The 18,884-nt window shown below is 41.8% G+C and overlaps 4 protein-coding genes across 4 annotated transcripts; 1 reads left to right on the top strand and 3 right to left on the bottom strand. All coding sequences in view use genetic code 11, as the record gives it.

Annotated features, from left to right (window-relative positions):
- Positions 1–323: 323 nt before the first annotated feature.
- Positions 324–7,164, bottom strand: EGR_00717 (Cyclin-Y-like protein; the record flags this gene model as incomplete). Its single annotated transcript, XM_024489966.1, has 9 exons — positions 324–452; positions 1,100–1,253; positions 1,485–1,651; positions 4,082–4,201; positions 5,631–5,840; positions 6,205–6,227; positions 6,337–6,399; positions 6,584–6,904; positions 7,152–7,164. The coding sequence occupies 9 exons, from the start codon at positions 7,162–7,164 to the stop codon at positions 324–326; spliced, it is 1,200 nt and encodes a 399-aa protein (XP_024355369.1).
- A 396-nt stretch (positions 7,165–7,560) lies between these two features.
- On the top strand, positions 7,561–11,110 carry EGR_00718 (Cell division protein kinase; the record flags this gene model as incomplete). Its single annotated transcript, XM_024489967.1, has 8 exons — positions 7,561–7,595; positions 8,203–8,478; positions 8,512–8,647; positions 8,683–9,014; positions 9,052–9,190; positions 9,269–9,847; positions 10,433–10,596; positions 10,711–11,110. The coding sequence occupies 8 exons, from the start codon at positions 7,561–7,563 to the stop codon at positions 11,108–11,110; spliced, it is 2,061 nt and encodes a 686-aa protein (XP_024355370.1).
- A 542-nt stretch (positions 11,111–11,652) lies between these two features.
- EGR_00719 (Dihydropyrimidinase-related protein) lies at positions 11,653–16,615 on the bottom strand (the record flags this gene model as incomplete). The annotated part of the gene is made up of 8 exons (XM_024489968.1): positions 11,653–11,886; positions 11,995–12,297; positions 12,585–12,722; positions 13,291–13,464; positions 14,149–14,304; positions 14,511–14,695; positions 15,238–15,437; positions 16,401–16,615. 8 exons carry the CDS (start codon positions 16,613–16,615, stop codon positions 11,653–11,655), a joined length of 1,605 nt encoding a protein of 534 aa, XP_024355371.1.
- An 876-nt stretch (positions 16,616–17,491) lies between these two features.
- EGR_00720 (DNA-directed RNA polymerase III subunit RPC9) lies at positions 17,492–18,353 on the bottom strand (the record flags this gene model as incomplete). The annotated part of the gene is made up of 2 exons (XM_024489969.1): positions 17,492–17,632; positions 18,042–18,353. 2 exons carry the CDS (start codon positions 18,351–18,353, stop codon positions 17,492–17,494), a joined length of 453 nt encoding a protein of 150 aa, XP_024355372.1.
- Between the last annotated feature and the right edge of the window lie 531 nt (positions 18,354–18,884).

The raw sequence follows: 18,884 nt of genomic DNA on the forward strand, positions 1-18,884 counted from the left end.
ACCAAGACGCCCGTCTTGATTGTGCACCGTCCAAACATTCACAAAGCAGAGAACCTTTATTTCAACAGCTGGATTTGCATTCAATTTTCAGGTACACTGATAATAATAAAGCACCGAAAGGTGAATAAAAGCAATGCTGTGTAAGAAAAGAAGTGATCACAAGCTCGATAGGAGAGTAGACTAAGTACATGAAAGACTTCATCGTCTGGGCACCAGGTGGCAGTCGCGGTACGGAGGGGTTGCAAGTGGTGCATGAGTGGGTGGACAGCGGAGGGTAGCAGTCCTCAATTCGATGAACTGCGAGGGAGAAGGAGGGAGTGGCATCAGGGCAAAACGAGGGGACGCGAGCGCCGCTGCACATCATAGGCGTCCAGCGAGGTCGCACGGCGCAGCCTGTATCGATCAGTGGTGTCCAGACCAAGGTTAAAGTTCAAAATGCTCTGAGAACAGGCCTAAAAAGGTGCCAATACAACGGTTTCGTTTAATATGCACCTATCTGGGCTACACCACGATATTGAAAGGTCGAAAATGCACACCGAGAATTTGGTCCAAAATAAAATCTAAAAGCAAACAGCTTTCAAGAGCGCAATCTCAACTGGCCCACTCCGAAGTGCACCCATAAAACAATTAACAGTGTCACCAAAGCCTGAGTATTTCCAACTAGTGAAGACTCCTTACGTCATTAAGCAGCTTACTGGTTTTCAGAGCCAAGGGGATCTTATCGCTGTGTGTATGAAACTAAATTGCTCTTCTCGAAACCTTGTGAGCATTTGTCGCACGAACAAGAGAAAGATTCAAATACAAACCTTCGCTAGTAATATCTTTTTCATTATTTTCTAAATTTCAGTTGGTCCTTTAGCAGGAGCATGAATATCACCCCCAACAATGCGATTTCATCGAAAATTTTTAAAAATAAAATGCGATTGTGTGGCCAAATGATGTTTTGAAAACAACATTTCCCAAATTTTCGAGTAAAATGTGATTGTGGCTGCTTTCTGTGAATTTCCTAACAATAAAAGGTATTGAATGTTCTACTGTCCAAACCACAAAACGCAGATAAGGCGGAAACAAGTGATGGAAACCCAAGGTATAGGCTCACCTCGAGATCCCTGGCTGTCTCGACAGAGAGACGGGTAAATTCGTGGGTGGAGACTGTGAGATCCCTAATATCGAAGTAGTACTTGGTGTACACTGAACTGGGGATGTTTATATTGAACTGGATTATCTCAAGGAACTGCCGCTCCAATTCATTCCTAAAACGCAGTACAGTACCAATAAAACCAAAGAGAAAAGGGCTAATGGCAATTGGGTGCAAGAGCAGCGATATCTGAGAGTGAAGCATACGCCTCATTAATTTGCAATTATGGATACAAGATACACCAGCATTAAAGCAGTTAGCATACAAACCAGCGATGTAGGGGAGTCAACTTAGATTGTGACAGCGATATTCACCCAATGACCTGTACGAAGGCGAAACAACTCACACATCGTCCACTTTGAGTTCATCGAGGATTTGGCAGTAGTCGACATTCCACACAGCCTGGTCATCCCACACTTTGCTGGCGAGGAGAATGGCACACAGGAGGATACGCTTCCAGTTTGCCACGCCTAGGTATAGAGGACCACCATGGAGTAGTCTCTCCAGATAAACCTACGCAAAAAGCAATGCAATTTTTAATAGTGCAACGTACTGCAGTACAAATAAATGGAACTATGCTTTGTCTGCTGTGTTTGCAAAGCTTCCCCAAGGTACACCATATTATTCGATTGCCGTAGAAATGAACCAAAACTATTGCAACAGAGCGGTCTCAGCATCTTTTAAATAGACACACCACAATTATCCCACACACACACACAAACATAAGGGGTGGATGGACTACAAGTATAAGGTCAAATCAAATAATCTGGCTGAAAACATCAAAGTAACCTAGTAACGAAATTGCCGACCTCAAAAGACGAGCTTAGATTGCAAACATTAATAAACCGGTCAACAAAATACAAACATTTCATATCGAATAAGATATCAAGGAAAAACTGGTCCTCTCGAGGAGGAATTTCCTTTGTAAATCGAATAGAGAGAGGGTCTGAAAGCACAGATGTGTGTGTTTAGATGTGAAGTGGGGAAAAGGAGTGTGGTGATGCAAACGACTAACGCAACTCGATACATTTCGACGGCTCACTTGCGGCACTGGAGGAGTGAAGAACGAGGTCTGCCTGTACACATATCTGCCCTCTACACAGAAGGAAGCAAACCAATCAGCATTTAGTATTCGCTACAAATAAGTGTCCAATTTTTTTGCATTGCGAGTTGATGGTGTGCACAGAAAATACCAAGACCATATACCGCCAGTTGTAACAGATAGGAGCTATGCCGACTAGAAGGCGTGGTCACTGTAACTAACACTGTGAAAGGGCATTTGATCCGCAAAACTAATATACATACCCCTGTGGAACTAGCTAATGCATTTACACCCGACTGATGCATCTAAATTGCTAAAAATAGAGCCCATTAAAAGTCCCACCCTCACTACACTCAATTTTGATGGTGACGCTGTAACAATTTTCAAGATCCCGTTCAGCGTTTTTTTCAAGATAAGGCTAGAATTTAGGTTACAGAAATACGGATGGAAGGTGATTAGGCAAATGTTCCAGTGAATTTTACTTTGATTTCCTAAAGGTTGCGAAATCCGATAGATTTTCAGTCTCACACAACAAGAAATTTGGGCAGTTCAAGAATGCCCGACAGCGCAGAACGGAGAGCAGTCATATCAAATGTTGGATGATGACACTTAGACTACTAAAACCAGGAGTTTGGACTTCACATCCTTCGCATTGATCGCAATACGAATAGTTAGTTCAAATTAGAATTTGCAAAAAAATATGGCAATCTTGCAAAAGCATACAAGGCTACAGGGGTGACGCCAATGATAAGCAGTCTCAGGTGAGTGAGAGAACGGAACCGCTTAATCAGGAGACTTTGTGCCAACACGTTTTGGTGATGTAGCACTCACAGTCAAGATTGTGTGCATATTTCGGGCTAAAGCCTTCACGCTGATTAGTCACCCGAAGCGAAGCAAAAGGCAAAGGAGGCGGCGCGTTTTGTTGCGCGCTCCACTTGAAGCTCCACCGGGCTTACCTTAACAACCGTCGTCATCAGACGAAAAGGTAGTACATAAAATTCTAACAAGGTGCCAGACTAGGTATGCCTCTGCCTCAATCACAAGGTATTCTGATCTACCAGATCGGTGACAGACAATAAAACCTCAACAGAAAGCATGATTGGAGGCAAAAATAGACCACAATCAAAGGCGATCCAATCCAAAGCGATAAAAAATCAAATTTTTATTTTGTATGTTAATTACCCAAAAATGAACAGAAAATTAGAGTTGTGAATCCTGAAATTCCCAATGAGATGCACAATAAATCCAGCATAAATTTCAATGAGAAATGAAAAGTTTCTAAAGGTAACCAGCCTCTTTCCAAGAAAAACCTTTCACTTTGCCTATAGTCACAGAAATTGATTTAATATAACTTACTAGGTAGGTGAAGGATCAAAAATGACAACACCATGGACAAAACTAGTTATGCTTCTTTCTCCCATATTTGGCGGTTGAAAGACATATGAAACACGGAAGACGTAAATGCACGCATCAAATTAGTGACAGCACCTGTGATAAGATTCCTTGAGTTAACGATGAGCACCTGTTCGACAAGACCTAAGGGATAGAACTCTACGTTGCTAAAACGTAGATCCTCCATTTCGTCATTACAATTGAGTAAGGTTTTGCTTCCAATGATCAAGAATTCAGTAAGTACTTAGTAGGAATTCTTTTTGTCCATAAAAATAAAATGATAGTAGGATTTTTTACCCAGTCCATTCAATCCGTATATCAAATCACATTCATTAAAACCAGACGCAATTTGGCGAATGGTGGATCAGGAACTGAAAAGAATTAAACTTTCAAAACCACTAGACGGACGAAAAGGATATAAACGGGTTCGCGAACATTTCGTTGGAAAAAATTTCAAAATATTAGTGAATACAAATAAAGTGGCTGATTGCTAAATAAAAGACACTTACCATAGTAACAATGGCGCACTCGGGAGACAACTGAGCATTTTGGAAGATCTTTCTGATGAACCGATGGACAGTCTTGAGGCTGGGAGGACGATTAGGATCCTCGTCAGGCGATTGTTCAATCTAAGTTGAAAGAGAAGGAAAGAGGGAAGGGGAGTGGAGAAAAAAAGGTATTAGTTTATGCATGAGATATATTTTAGCGGGGGAAAAAGGAATTCGATGTCATCTCAAAGAGACAAATTGATTGCAACTTTCTTCTATCCGTTCAGCATATAGTTTGAATTTCAGACCAGAATGAAAAACAGATTGCATCCTAAAAGTAAAGTCGCACAAACAATATTTCATGAGAGAATAGCAAGCACGATCAACTGGGGCATGGACAGTCGATTTCACTAGATGCTCGTAGACAATTTAAAAGCCCTGATGTACTTACGCTTACCATCTTAATATGAATGGACCAGGAAGGAATAATTTGCATATGCAAAAATATCAAGCCAAGGATGTACCAGAGTTAATCATAACACAGAATGTGTCCTATGTTCAATGATGCACTCAATCACTACTTCACGAGGGTTAGCAAAAGCTTCGTTGCTTTCACTAAAATCACCAAATAGGAGCCTTTTATGAAATATTAGCGAAAGTGGAGAGAAGAAATAAAATAGTGAGAGAAGAGGGATTAAATGAGTCCCCATCTCTTTCACACATATACACAACGAAAAATCTACAAATAGTCCTCGGATGTGAGAAATCTCACAGGAGTAATAACCATCAAGCAACCGAAAGCAGTTTACTGAAACCATCTCTCTTTCGTTCGGGAGTAGCCCGTGCAGAACCTGAGCTGTGAACCAATCTCGCTCGGGCCAAAGCCACCACTTGTACAAGGACGGTACAAGGAGTGTCCATCAATCCGACAGGCATCATCATAACTTGACAGAACCAAGACCGCAATCCAATAAGCCGTAAAAAGCCTGAGCGACTGTGAGAATACGTAAGAAATAAGGTAAGGCAACACAACCAAAAGTCATGCCACCTTGCATTCATAAAGAAATGAACGCCAATGAACTACTTCGAGTACGCAAACATATTTCGGAAAATGAATGCATGGGCATAGGCTACAGATGAATTCTAGACCCCCTAGGACATAAAGTCGATAACCACTACCGATGATGGAAACAGAGACGCTGATCGGAACTAAAGGAGGGCGAAATGGATACCACATACCTGAAAGCACATTATGAGCTTCCCCTAGTGTGGATTAACAAAAACAATTGATCGTTAGTTTATAGTAAGAAACAGCTGCTGTTACAGCGTATGCATTACTGATGTGCCCATAGAAAGTAGGAACCTGATTATAAACTACACCGTGTCCCTCCGTTGTAAATATCTGCATTCTGTAGGAAAAGACTTTGAATGCCCAAAAATGAAGCTGAAGGTGATTAGGTATCACCCGTTAAGGACCGAATGAAGTCCTCGGCGAAAAACTTGAACCTTGACCCCTCCGGGACAATCCGACATAGTTTAGCCAACAGAGCGGGAAGAGGGAATGGCCTACCTTCATAGGATGAAGAGTCTCATCGAAAATATCAAGATCCGCTTTGGCCACACCCGTGGTGCTGCCAGAACGAATTAGTAGACAGATGGCAATCGCGACGGCTCTAATGGTCGCACGAGAGTCCGGTTTGGATACCGTAGAGCAGTCCAAGTACATCTCCGTTGTTGTATTCGGTCTCCGACTTTCTAAACGCTTCATTCTCTTTAAAAGCTGGTGGTAGGAGGTCATTGAGGATTTACTTAGTATTAAATTGGCAAATATATTTCAACGAGAATCAGTGTATCACCGGATGGTGCTTGGGAATAACTATTAACCTTAGCCATTCGACACATATATTTTGAAATCAAATCACGAAGTAGTGAGATTTGAAGTCGCTAATACGGACGGTAAAAAATCACTGGAAGACCAAGCTCAGGGCAACCACTAGAACGTAAGGCGACTAGAAGATATCTATGCAGGAATGTGCCTTATGCAAAAGTTACTGCCTCGAAGCATTTTTAAAAAGCCATGGAAGAATAGTCTAAAATTAAAAGGGCAGCGTATTAACAATTTAATTATCGGCTTGTTTACTTACTTCAAGGTACCAAGACTGTCGACCTACAGAAAAACAGCAGACTGGATAAAGGTGAAGTACTTCGGGAAACAACCGAATTAGTTAAAACTAACACTAAGTACGAGTAGACTAAGCCAAATCCAGATAACTCACGATTTTTCCCCTTGATGAAAATAATTTCCCTTCTTACATTTATTGAGGGGTCCGAATCTTCATCTAAAGTTTAACGAAAGACATCAAGACTAGCTCAATCACCGAGGCATAACCTAAACTAAGCTGCTGATGTGCGGCACTATGTCGTGACTGCCCGAAATACGAATACATAAAAAAGGGTAAGTACAGCCTTCCAACGGATAAAAAGCACCAAAATAATAAAAACAAACCCTAACAGCTTCCGTACTTTCTGGCTCTCGTTCAGAAATATGCTGAATTTCTTTCACTTGACCGATAATGCAATCCCGATCCCTGGGGTGATGATTTGTTGAGATGGGGATAGTATGTGACGGCTGGGCACAAGACACATATTTCATCGAACAATCATCCAAGGTAAAGTATAATGAGGAAAAGGAAGTGTGCTCTGGAGGAGCGAGAGGGTGAGACTTTGAATAAGAAGGAAAACTAACAGGTGCTTCAGATAACGCCTCCTCGGCATTCAGTGGATGCGTTAGATGACCCAGCTTTCGGCCACCGCGGAGACAGGAGAGACAGCTTCCCATGTCCACTAAAAACAACATAAATCCCATTATTGCAGAGCTTGAGGGCAAACCGCGAAAGATAATCAAAGGACCTTAATGGTTAAGTAGTTTCTGCTGGAAGGCATATATTTGCAGCTAAGAATAAGAGCACAGACAATAAAGCAAATTCAGCAGGGGAACATAATTACAGGTGATTGATATTAGTCGGTAAAATTCTAACCAACAAACAGAGTGAAAACAAAACAGCATCAGACCGCAAGGCCAAACACCCACCCACCATAGGCATGATGAACAACCCACGATACAATAAACAAACTCAAACACAAAATAAAATTAAATAAAAAGGCCGATTAAATCGTAGCAGACAAGTGCTCAACAAAAGATTAAAGTGTACCTTGCCTTTACATGCAACAAACTGATAAAAAAGTCATAAGCAAAACACTAGAAAAATTATGTGCTAAGCAAGGGTCATTTCTAGATTTTACAAGCTTAACCTAACTTTTTACGATCGATGGAAGCTAATAAAAACTGTCAAGTATTGTGTGGTTAAGGGACATGGTACAAGTTGAGCGATCTAAACGCAACTGCATGCCCGCAATAAATTAACGCAAATTCAAAGGCAACTTTTCTATTAAAGACATTCTTATAACAAACGTTTTCTTTTAATTACCTAATTTAGAAAATGACTACTCAAAATCTTACTGCTGTCTGTCCATCGTGAGCGCGTTTATCGGTGTCGTTTATCGCAGCATCATTTATCGATGGTTCCCCCTGCCTAACTTTAGCATAGCTGTCATTGCGTTTGGTTCATTTTGAGTATAAGATTCTTGGCATTCGACTAATTTCATGTATTAGTTGGGAACTAGGATTCCATGCCAAGATAGCTTCTCTTTTCCCTGTTTATGCCTGACTTCAAACGACCGTAGATTTTGTATAATATTTCAGTATATTCGAGACATAGATTGCGGGCCGCTGTTAGGTCTCTGTTTTTCGTATTTTGTAAATAATGTGGTTTTTCAGCCGAGAATATCTACTTTTGGGAATTCACAATTGCTTTACTAGTAATTCTTGCCCAATGTTCCATCTTTGGCATTGTTTTCTCTACTACTTCTTAAGGTTAATCCCTCGGGACTTACTTGTGTGTTAATGTTAGGATTTACTGAGATGTGTGCGTTTTGATAACGAACTTGTTTCAATCCTGGAGATATTTGGTATTACTTTGTTCTTAACCGTCAAATGACGTATTTTAAATAGCTATGTCTTTTGTGTCAGTGTTGCACTTTTCATTAATCTTAATATTTTTTTCCCTTTTTTGACCATCAAGTTCTCTAGAATTTGATATGGCTAGCTTAAGGCCTTTACTACCATTGAATCAAACAGCCTATGGAAGGATTCCATCTGACGATAAGTACCAACCGTCTGACCTCTTGGGTGCTGGAGCATATGGTCGTGTGTTCAAGGGGACTTCACCTGATGGTCAGGTTGTAGCTCTCAAGGAAATATTAATTCCCGCAGACGACCAAGGCATACCTCTAAGCACACTCCGAGAATTGGCTGTCCTTAAAAAGGTGCAAGCAGCCAAATCGCCTTATCTTGTACAGTGAGTTTGGTTTTTTTAGTCATCTCGATTTAGGATGTTGGACATATCGTTACGCCGGAGTGGACCTGATTTGTCCGTGTACATCGTTTTCGAGTTCATCGATTTTGATCTGGCTCAGTTCCTCTCTAACGTCCCACAAGAGACAGGTCTTCCGATCACCACCATTAGAGTAATTACTGTGTTTTTTTAAAAACCTTTTTTAAGGAAATGTCTGCTCAATTACTTAAGGGTATTGACTTCTTGCACTCACATCGAATAATCCACCGAGATATAAAGCCAGCTAATATCCTTATTGATAAGGATGGGAAGCATTTGAAAATTACGGACTTTGGCTTGTCCCGAGTGCTTGGATGGGAATCACCTTTGACACCTGTTGTCGTGACTCTGTGGTATCGATCGCCTGAGATCCTTCTTCTTTCGGAATACCTTTCACCTTGTGACGTTTGGGCTGCCGGTTGTATAATTGTCGAACTATTCAATTTGGCGCCCATATTCAGTGGAAAAACGGATACCGTGGTTCTGCAAAAAATTTTCAAGTAAGGCGACAGATTCATCGGTATAATTGGTCTTCAGTACTTTGGGATTTCCTCCAGAATCTGAGTGGCCTAAAAATTCATTTTTAAAGTGGATTAATTTCAAGAAAGTAGGCGAGCATAGTATTTTGCGGTCCAAGGTTAAAACGAATGACTCTGCTGCCCTTGAGCTAATTGAGGTAAACAATTGTACTCAAGTACTACCTCCATTTAATGTGAATGGCTCTTCTATCGCTTGGTCTGATTTTACCTCACAGAAGCTGCTGACATTCAATTCAAATAAGAGGATTACAGCCTGTGGAGCACTGAAACTGCCATTCTTTACAATCGGTTCAAATACGGCATTAGCGGACTTTCGAACTTCAACCTCTGCAGAGACGCAAAGCTCATCAAGCTCTGTTACAGCTGCTGTTATAACACATTCTGCTCAGAGTCGAAGCAGTCTGCGAATAGCCAGTAAAAACGCGATGGCTCGCCCCTTTATACCCAGTCGGCATTCTCTCATGCCTGCTCTTTGTCGACCCTCCTCTGGCCCGAGAGGTGGAAGAAGCCAAAACGGTGTAAGCCCCGTCGGACCTATGACACGACAACGCGCCGCTGCTTTGGTAGGTGATGCATCTCCGATACCCTCTGCTTCGACGCGAAACGGTGGACGCCGGCATACGCAACCCACGCGATCTCGCACTTCGCTTGTCCCTGCTCCGACAGTTTCAAAATTGTCTAATGAGTCTACTATCTCCGCTACAAACACTGCTGTTTTGACGACAGGGACTCCGGCGAACGCCTCAAATCCCACTTTTCGTGGAAGACAGAAAAGAACCGCGAGAAGGCGCACAGTGATGGGTGTTGAGAAGGCACCTCTTCCGATTTTTCATTTTACCTTTTTTACGACCTGTTAAATGTGTGCGATCAGTGGGTCCTGTAGTAGACCCCTGTCGCGAATTATCGGTGTCTTTTGTGGAAGCAGTATGCAAAATAGGTGTTGACATACTCTAAGTGGAATTAGTTTCCCACATGCAAAGTACTAGTGAGGAGTGCAATACCCGCTTATCGCATTTCCAGTTCTGGTTCTTTATTTCATTGAGTGAATGTATTTTATCTAACCTTTAAGCGTAATAGTGAAATGGTACATTCATGAGCATGAGTGAAATCAGGTTAGTTTATGATCATCGAGTTAATTTTAATGCTAGAAACTGCTGATTCCTGATGACTCACGAAACAGACCCCTTCCTGAAAGTGCTAGATAATGGGAATGTTGTCTTCATTATACAAAAGTGTTGTTTTGCAGGCGTTGATGCAAATTAAAGTATATTTATGCATTTGAAGTTATCACGCTTTTCGGTAGTCTGGTCTATATGTGTAGTTCCTATGCTGACATTAGAACCTTATAGCTTACATTCCACTACTCATTTTTTACATAGGCGAAACTTAAAACAGTGTGTGAGATGTTGGTAACTGCAGGTGATGAATCAACCAAGGTCGTAGCCCAGTCGCTCACCACGATAGTCAATATGTCTGACGGTGAAAAAGTGAAGGCGTCTGACTTGAGAAATCTTCCTTCATTAGACGATTCTCAGCCTTGCTTGTATGTCCCTTCCCCTCCCCCATTAAAGAACCTAGCTTCTTCATCAACCAAACGTTCTGAACCTTCTATTCCCCGCAAGCACATGACGTTTTGTTCCCCTCCAAAAATGCTCAGAACGGCTACAGAATCAGTGCCAGTGGCAGTGGAGGCGCCCTCGGAGCCATCAACATCTCTTCAGTTGGAGGCGAGCGTCGTCAGTGATGATGGTGAGAGTCAGGTCGGCAGTCAACCATTAAGTGGTCGCTGGTCTTGCTGGCGCGAAACAGCTCGCAGCATTCCCGACTCTGCAGATCCACAGGAGGATACAACCTTGGATGAGGTCGATTTGGATGATGAAGGAGAATCGGGTCGCACGGTAAAGGTTCTCGAAGAAACCACCCAGTGTAACGAAGGCGTCTCACAAGAACTGCTGAGCAGTATCAATTCCTTATCCTCCCTTAGCGAGGTAGATTCAGGCGTGGCTCAATTAGAGGACACTAAAGTTATCAACCGGACGTCAACAAGTGATAACTAAGTTTCAGTTTTGCAACTGCAGCAAATTATTTTTTGCGGCTCTATTACGTCACTATATGCCTTTACAATAAAATTATATATGCTCTATTGTACTACTGTCCCACAATGCCTTGTAATACTGTCCCCCTACCCCCAGTCCCCCGTTATTTCTATGGCACAAACTCCCAATAAATGTTCTTGAGTTTAGCGGGTTGGCGAAACTACCTGTGGGTCGTGACGCCAATTTCCATTGTAATTGTATCGAATGTAACAAAATCAAAAGTAAAAACGATAAAAATTGCTGTTCAGACTAGGTGCTTTTTCAGTACGGTCGAGGAGAATCGTTTTTTCCTTGCCATATTTTTATATTTGGTCGGATTGGTCGGTCATCGCCCTTTTGTTCGCCTAAAAAAATATTTTACAAAACTATTTTACGCAGACACACGTTGATAGTTTTCACATTAGATAACAATTCACGGTCATTTTTCAGGTTGTTTTGGTTTTATTACCATGCTTCTCTGCTAATAGCTTGAGGACAACTCTGATCTTTAGGTTGACATCTCCCTATTCCTCTATCTCAGTGCACTCGCCTGTAAGTTTGAAGGTTGAAGCTAGGAACTCTCGTTTGTACTGACTGGCGATTGAACGCATTTCTCTGGAGGGTAGCCCAGCAAGAGCTGCATCACCAGAAGGGCCAGGTTTCACGTTTTCCAACCTCTTGGTTGCTTGTTCCGCTGTCGGTATCAAAGGTTGCGGTGGGGAGAGCACCGGCTGCAGGACTTTTCCCATCTCTCTTATCTAAAAAGTTAGCGAGAAACACAAATGAAGCAGGATGGCCTGTGGGGATATTGAGGCTCACAAGTGTGCACATATTGAGTAAGAAAGTTGCTCAAGTTTACTAGATACCTTTTCATATACGACAACCAACGTGTCACAAGGGCTTCGTCCAGAGCGGATAAAACCGGCCTTTATACCCTTCCCCTCCTCTCGGTCGCGTGGTGTTGTTTCTCGTAGTCGACCGTACTGCACGGCTATTCGACCACCAACGATGGTAAAAACGGGCTTGCTGCAATCGCCCTCGGACCACAGCACTAAGTCCGCGTCTGCCCCAATCGCCAACTGACCCTTTTGAGGGGACAGGCCCGCCAGTTGAGCTGGTCTCTTGCAACTTGCTTCGATCATGTGACACTCGCTTCCCCATCCTCTTCCCTAACGTACACATAAACTGACAAATGGGTAATATCGATTCTTTCGGATACATTGGGTGTCTAAGTGACCTCCACTTTTTGGTAGTTGATTTAGCTAGTGTCAACTTATTAAAACACTTAGTGAAACTCTAGCTGAGTTCATGCGCTTTGGCTGAAAACTCTGACAAACTTTTGAGAACTTGGATCATTCATGGTGGTACTTACCACCTTCTTTATTTGCTCAAATCATTTTTAGATTTGTTTATAGCTAAGCTCATTTCTTATCTTTTTTATCGACAAGAAGCATACCACAATTTTCCGATAGGCCTCCTGGATCCATGATACCTCGGATGATTTCGACTCGGTAGATAAGACGTACGATTCGCCACTGGATAGTATGATGTTTCCATCAGCAGCGATGTAGGGAGCCTGATCACTCATTGAACTCTGGAAATGATTTAACAATTGATTCCTGACATGTATTCCAATTACCAGTGATAAACTTTAACTGCCAAAGCTCAAGTGCTTGGTACAAATGCGCTTAACTCTGTTACCAAAAGTCGTCCTAAAAGAGGACAATGCTTTTTTTCCTGTGTGAAGGCATTAACAAACACTTGAACTTGAAAATATCCTGCGTAAGCTGTATCATTAAATGGGACTTGCGGCCTCAGTTCTACGCCACTCAGGCAAAGTACACTTGTAATTATGGGGGCACTTCTAATTCACCTTCTTTTGTGCATCTAACCAGTCCTGTTTTTAATTAATCTGCCTTCATTGACACCCTATTCAGAGTCATATCAGAGCACATTTCTGCAAACCAACAACTGGTTGAATTAAATCGCGATTGGACCATTAGGGTGAGATTCGCAAGCCCATTCAGCATGCATTGTCATTGCGCCAGAGGAAGTATTTTTTTCCAAAACGTGCGTCTTGTGCAAAATTTAGGTATGCTTTCCTACGTCTAGGTTTAGTGCATAATGGAATGTACGAAGGGACAAACGAGACTACAGCCCACCTCGATGAAGACGTCAGCGGCGAAGTCAGCGTATATGGGGAGAGGTGGATGTTCGCGTTGAGAAGTGTAAATTTTGTGCATTACTGCCGCACTTCGCACCGGTGACAAAACAATCGGACAGCCAGCAAGCTTAGCTATTCTGATGGCTATCGCAGCCAAACGCAAATCGGGATCCTGAAAAATGCGTAAATGGTATCTTTAGTGTCATTGTGAATGGTAAAATAAGGGCTCATTCGTAAATCTACCAGTAAAGGCCGGGCAGGATAACACAATAATGCCTTACTTGTAGCACCTATATCGTAAATTTCGATTTGTCTAACATAACCCAAATTTCGATTAGACGAAACCTAGTATTGAAATCTCAGAATGGTGCTGATTGGTTAAACCAATCCACTTGAGTTTACGAACATTGGTAGAACTTTAGAATAAAACAGACATAACCCCACTGCCACCAAGTGATCGATTGTTATTAGTTATTGGTGCATCTTTTTCGGACACGTAGGTTATAACAGAAAATGACATTGGGAGGCGACGAGTATGGCGATGCAATGAATGTTATTCTCAATTAAATTTGCAGACCAGTATCACCTCATGACCTAAACTTCGGGTAAAGTAGCCTTTTAACAGTTTCTGTGGGAAGCATTAGTTAGGATAATTAAAGCCCTCCTTCCAAAATTTAGGGCTACAATGATAGCACTGCTAAGTGTTGACCAAAATTCTCTGTTAGTGATAGAAATAATTCAGTTTGAACAGTTGTATGTGATTCGGCTTATGCGTGTATTGAAATAGATAAAGCTGCACACGACGCTGGTTTTTTCTCTGATTTCAAATGCAATAAATTCTACAAAGAGAACATACGCCCTCCATCTGCGGAATCTGCGACCCAGTGATCTTGTCAAGACCGACCATGGGTACAATTCCAAGATTGCGACACGTTGACAAGACGCCGTAGAGCACTGTGCTTTCGGGGTTTCCCCGTTCACAGAGGATTCGATCATTTTCCGGGATGGCAAGCTGAAAGCAAAACATTCGTACCCGTAAAAGAGTCAATCTTGAAAAGCGTTCCATGGGAAACACGAAGCCAAAGTGAGCCAGTTGGACGTCTGGTGTGCACGATAACAAAGTTGAATAGCTTTATTATACAAGCAAAAGTAATAAATTAAAAGGATTCTTTTTAGAGTTGAATAATGCTTGTTAACTTATTTGTAGCCTAAACCTACCAGGAATGATTTGATATGGTGTCGCTTCGTGAGCAGTTCGATATCGGAGATTGTGCCAACCGACAGGTGCCGTATGCCCGCCCTGACGGCAACATTGCAGTGGATGTATGTAGTTTGCAGGGCTTGGAGGTACGCGGCAACTGAGCTCAGCGGCGACTGACCATCGTCACTGTATACCGTGTCAACTAGATGGATGCAGCACCAAACGCATGAATGACAGGCAACAACTGCAAATCCCAGCTCGGAAACAAATTAGTCTTTTTTAGGCGTGCACCAGTTATTTCAAGACAGGAGGAGTGCTAAATCACGAAATTCAAATTCTAATAGGCTATTTTGTCACACACAAGTGACCATATATTTCAGTTTATTTTGGCCACCAAAATTGAGTAAGGCTTATGAACAGCAGATTGTCTTGTTGGACGGTAACGAATTTGTTGAAAAATTCCTAGTTTATTGTTAAAATCTCATAAGACCATAGCGTGGCAGAGGGGGTGCAGTATTTTGACTTGCGATGTAAGGCAACCTAATTTACATGTTTCGACTAATGCCTCGTTTGCTCATGCGAAGGCCTGTCACACGCGGGGTCAAATTAACAGATCTGAGCAAGGTGGCCAGGCGCTGCTAGAGCGCATTTGACCTGCCGGCATAAATGAAGCTAGTGATGAGCTGTCTCGGCACCTGGACGGGTAACGTGGACACAGATTTTGGCGCCTTCGAATGAGCTCACCGATGGTGGTAACTCCGGCCAGTACTGCCCGGGACGTAGCTTCGCGAATCGATGCCTGATCGGCCATTCCTTCGGCGCCAAGTTTGCTACTAAATGCATGGCTTGTCGCTGAAAAATCTACCAGTCCGGGACTGATAACGAGGTTGGTGGCGTCGATTTCCTGCACTTGTTTCTCGTTACTCAAGGCCTCACCGAAGGCACTGAAGTATGGTAGCAAAAACAAATATTACTTTGATTTTCATTGTAGTGCATTAAGTTTAAAAAGAATGGCGAATGCTTTTTATCATTCTAAATAAGCTTAGGATCATCGGGTCAGTAAAAGAGTGGTGCTATAGTAGAGACGACTTGTAGGTCAAATTCAGTTTTTATAGTTTACAATAAATTTTTCCTCTAGCCATATATGTGCTACACAAAAAAAAATGAACTTTCAAGAAAAAGAATCACACTTGATTATGTGTCACTTATTCACTTCAGGCAAGCATTACTACCTCACATTAAGTGGCGATCAGAAGCATAATTTTTGCTATCCGTATGAATGTACTTTAAACATTTGCAGTGTGTCTGTCTATGTATGTAACTTTTGGTTTACACTATATCCTTGCGAAACAACCATCTTGAATAAATCCGATTCACTCATCTAAACAATTCGGACTTCTTATATGTATTTTGGAATAACCTTTAAACGAGATATCTCAATTCGGCTTCTAGTGCCTTTATATGTATCAGGCTACGGCTGGGAATAAATGCTCTTGCCTGATCTTCCCGTTCTTTATGAGAATGTCAGTGTTGCAAGTATTTTCACAATCCATAATTCTTCCACCTCGGATGAAAAGATCACCAGTCATCTAGAAAAAAGATGTTAAATCAGTGCAAACAGATCCCCCAGTTGCAGTTGCAACCAGAGAAATAACCTAAAAAGCAAAAACTGCTCATTACTGCAAGAGTTTTAATCGGACCTTAGCGCCCAATAGTTGTTTAGCAGCTGTTCTTATAAAACAGCAAAATTACTTCACCCACTCTATACTTCCACATTAACTTGAACAGGAACAATTTGTACTTTTCAAAGCAGATTTTCAACTGCATGCACATTTTGAGACTGATTGTAGATACTAACCTTTAAGGACGATTCCAATTTTTGCGTAAGTACTTCAGTAACGACGGACGACTTGCTTCCATCGATGTGCTCATGTGCTAGCTGACTATCTGTGGTAACTCTTGAGTCCTGTTCTCCAATACCAGGTGGTGTCTTGGAGTCGTTCGGATCTGCTACGTAGCCAAAAAGCCCACTTGATGCTCGTCCTATAGACGGACGCTTCTGTTGGGAATCACCCTGCAATCCGGGAACTATTCCAGGTCGTTCCCATTCACTATTGCTCATTTCTCAGTGTGGATTCAAGTTGTGAAGTGCATTTGAACTTGGAACCCAAATCCCTTCTAGATTGAGTAATCAATAATTCGAATGAAGAAATCGACCCAACTATCGACTTTTCAGTCTGCATCATGAGTCAGCTCACACATTCGCTCCATTCACTGCAACACGCTTGTTGCTTTTCCCTCCATAAGGAAGGGAGGCTCTGATCCTAACAATAATGACAGTAAAATGAAGCAATTCTTGGAGGTTATTTGAGTATTTCATAGACATTTCCCACAGGCGTTTACATGATATCTCATTCAAAAACATCCTTCTTTGACAACCCCCACAGCTGTCAAAATATCCGGATAAGTTAATGCCTGCATTTAACGCTGCTATTTCATGCCAACGTAAGTTTTCGCCTTATGTCAGAGAACAAAATCTTGCGTCAAAATAATGAGCAGATATACTGCGATTGTTGGACTCCTTCTTATTGTACAAAACACAAAAAAAAAGAAATGAGATACGCCGTCTGGAGACTTATTACACAAATGGTAATCGCCTTAGGAGCCAACTTGGACTGATCTAATGATACACACTTCGGCAGACGACAGAAGACCATGATCAGATTTGAGGTGCGGCTAACCTCTCACAGGGTGCGTTCTTGACAAATACAGCCCGTCTGGTGGAGGGGCGCCCATAACTGGAGACGACAAATTGCGAGACCCGTATGCCTATTCTCGACTATTCCTACCCAGGAAATACGATTCTTTGGAGACTCCTCTTCAATCTGAGGTCAACTTTTGAGTGAATTCTAACTCAAATAAACTAACGCATCAGTAACAAATTCTTGGTCCCTTAATAATGTATGATAGTAGTTACAAAATTAGTGCGAAAAAATAGCTATTCAGTATGTTCTTCAGGAAGTCCCAAGGAATTAATCTGAGAAGCCCTTTCGGTTCCTTTCGGAAATGCTGAAGAGATCGCTGTGATTATCTCTTCGATTTGGGGTAGAGTGAAACGAGTGTCCAGGTCAGAAATCATCTGTAAAGGAACAAATTTAGAATTAGCAGGATTCCAGCACAAAATATCCCATAGCCAAAACAAGTAAACCTGCGTAGCAGCAAAGAAAACGGAACATGCTATCAATAGGCATCCTGATCGTTAGAAGAAACAAAAAAATTACACCGCAGCATTATTGAGCTTCGGAATTTGTTAATTCGTAAAACCCATTTTACCATGGGTAATTTCTGGTGCAAATCCACCCAGCAGCATATACAGGTGCCATTAAATATAATTACTGTTTGGTTATACCTAGACAGCAATGTCTTTATGCGCAGCCATGAAAAAATGTTCCAAAATTATGATTACAGGGAGACAAAGTCTACAAACCACATTTACACCATTTTTGGCAATGGAAATGAATAAAAACATAATAAAGCAGGAAATGAACAATTTTGCGAAGAGCGGTATGATTAAGTAAGGAAATTACCACGGAAAGTTCAACTTGGGTAGTTGGACAGTTGTTAATCAATGCAAGCAGTTCAGACTTCTTCAAGTTGAAATGTCTCATGGAAGCGATGAAAGACTGAATTGCATCGGGTGTTTGAACGGTGCATGAGGATTTCTCATTGAAATACTTCATTCCAGTGTAAAGAATTGTCTGCTGCGCCCGAACTTTGGCTTTTGATTCCATGCGTTTTTTCACAAAGTCGTATACCTCGAAGTTCGTAAGTGGCCTTACGTCATTGAAATCGACATCCATAGTTAGCTGTACACTGTTCAAACTGTGGTAAGATTATCTAAGTGCAATGTGTGTTTAAAGGTCATCCAACAAGCTTCTAGGAATAGTTCAACAGGGAACGCCAATAAAATTGCGAAAGTTACTCCAAGATACAAGCAATCTATGGTAAGAACTAAATAAACCCATAGCCAGTAGCAAACGGCCTAAATTTAGATGGGGATGTTCGAAAACCTAGACAACAATTTAATCGAATCACAACACTAACATGGAACAAAGTGAAATAAACCGCACCCAGAAGATTTTCTAGGGCACTTTAATCAACAAAACTAATGAGACGAAAAGCCACCGCACTTATCAATGCCTAAAATACGAAATTGCAAAGAACTAGAGCCATTTCTCACGCCCTGATTGTATTAAGAAAATATACATAACTGAACGATCACTTAACTTCTGCATCACGCTTACAGACAGTAAGGCAGTTTTCAAACATACTACGTCAAAGGCCATGATTCAGTAACGACAAAGAGCAGCGTCTACCTGCTTCCGCAGTGC

Source organism: Echinococcus granulosus, assembly GCF_000524195.1.
Source record: "Echinococcus granulosus chromosome Unknown EG_S00003, whole genome shotgun sequence".
Taxonomy (NCBI): domain Eukaryota; kingdom Metazoa; phylum Platyhelminthes; class Cestoda; order Cyclophyllidea; family Taeniidae; genus Echinococcus; species Echinococcus granulosus.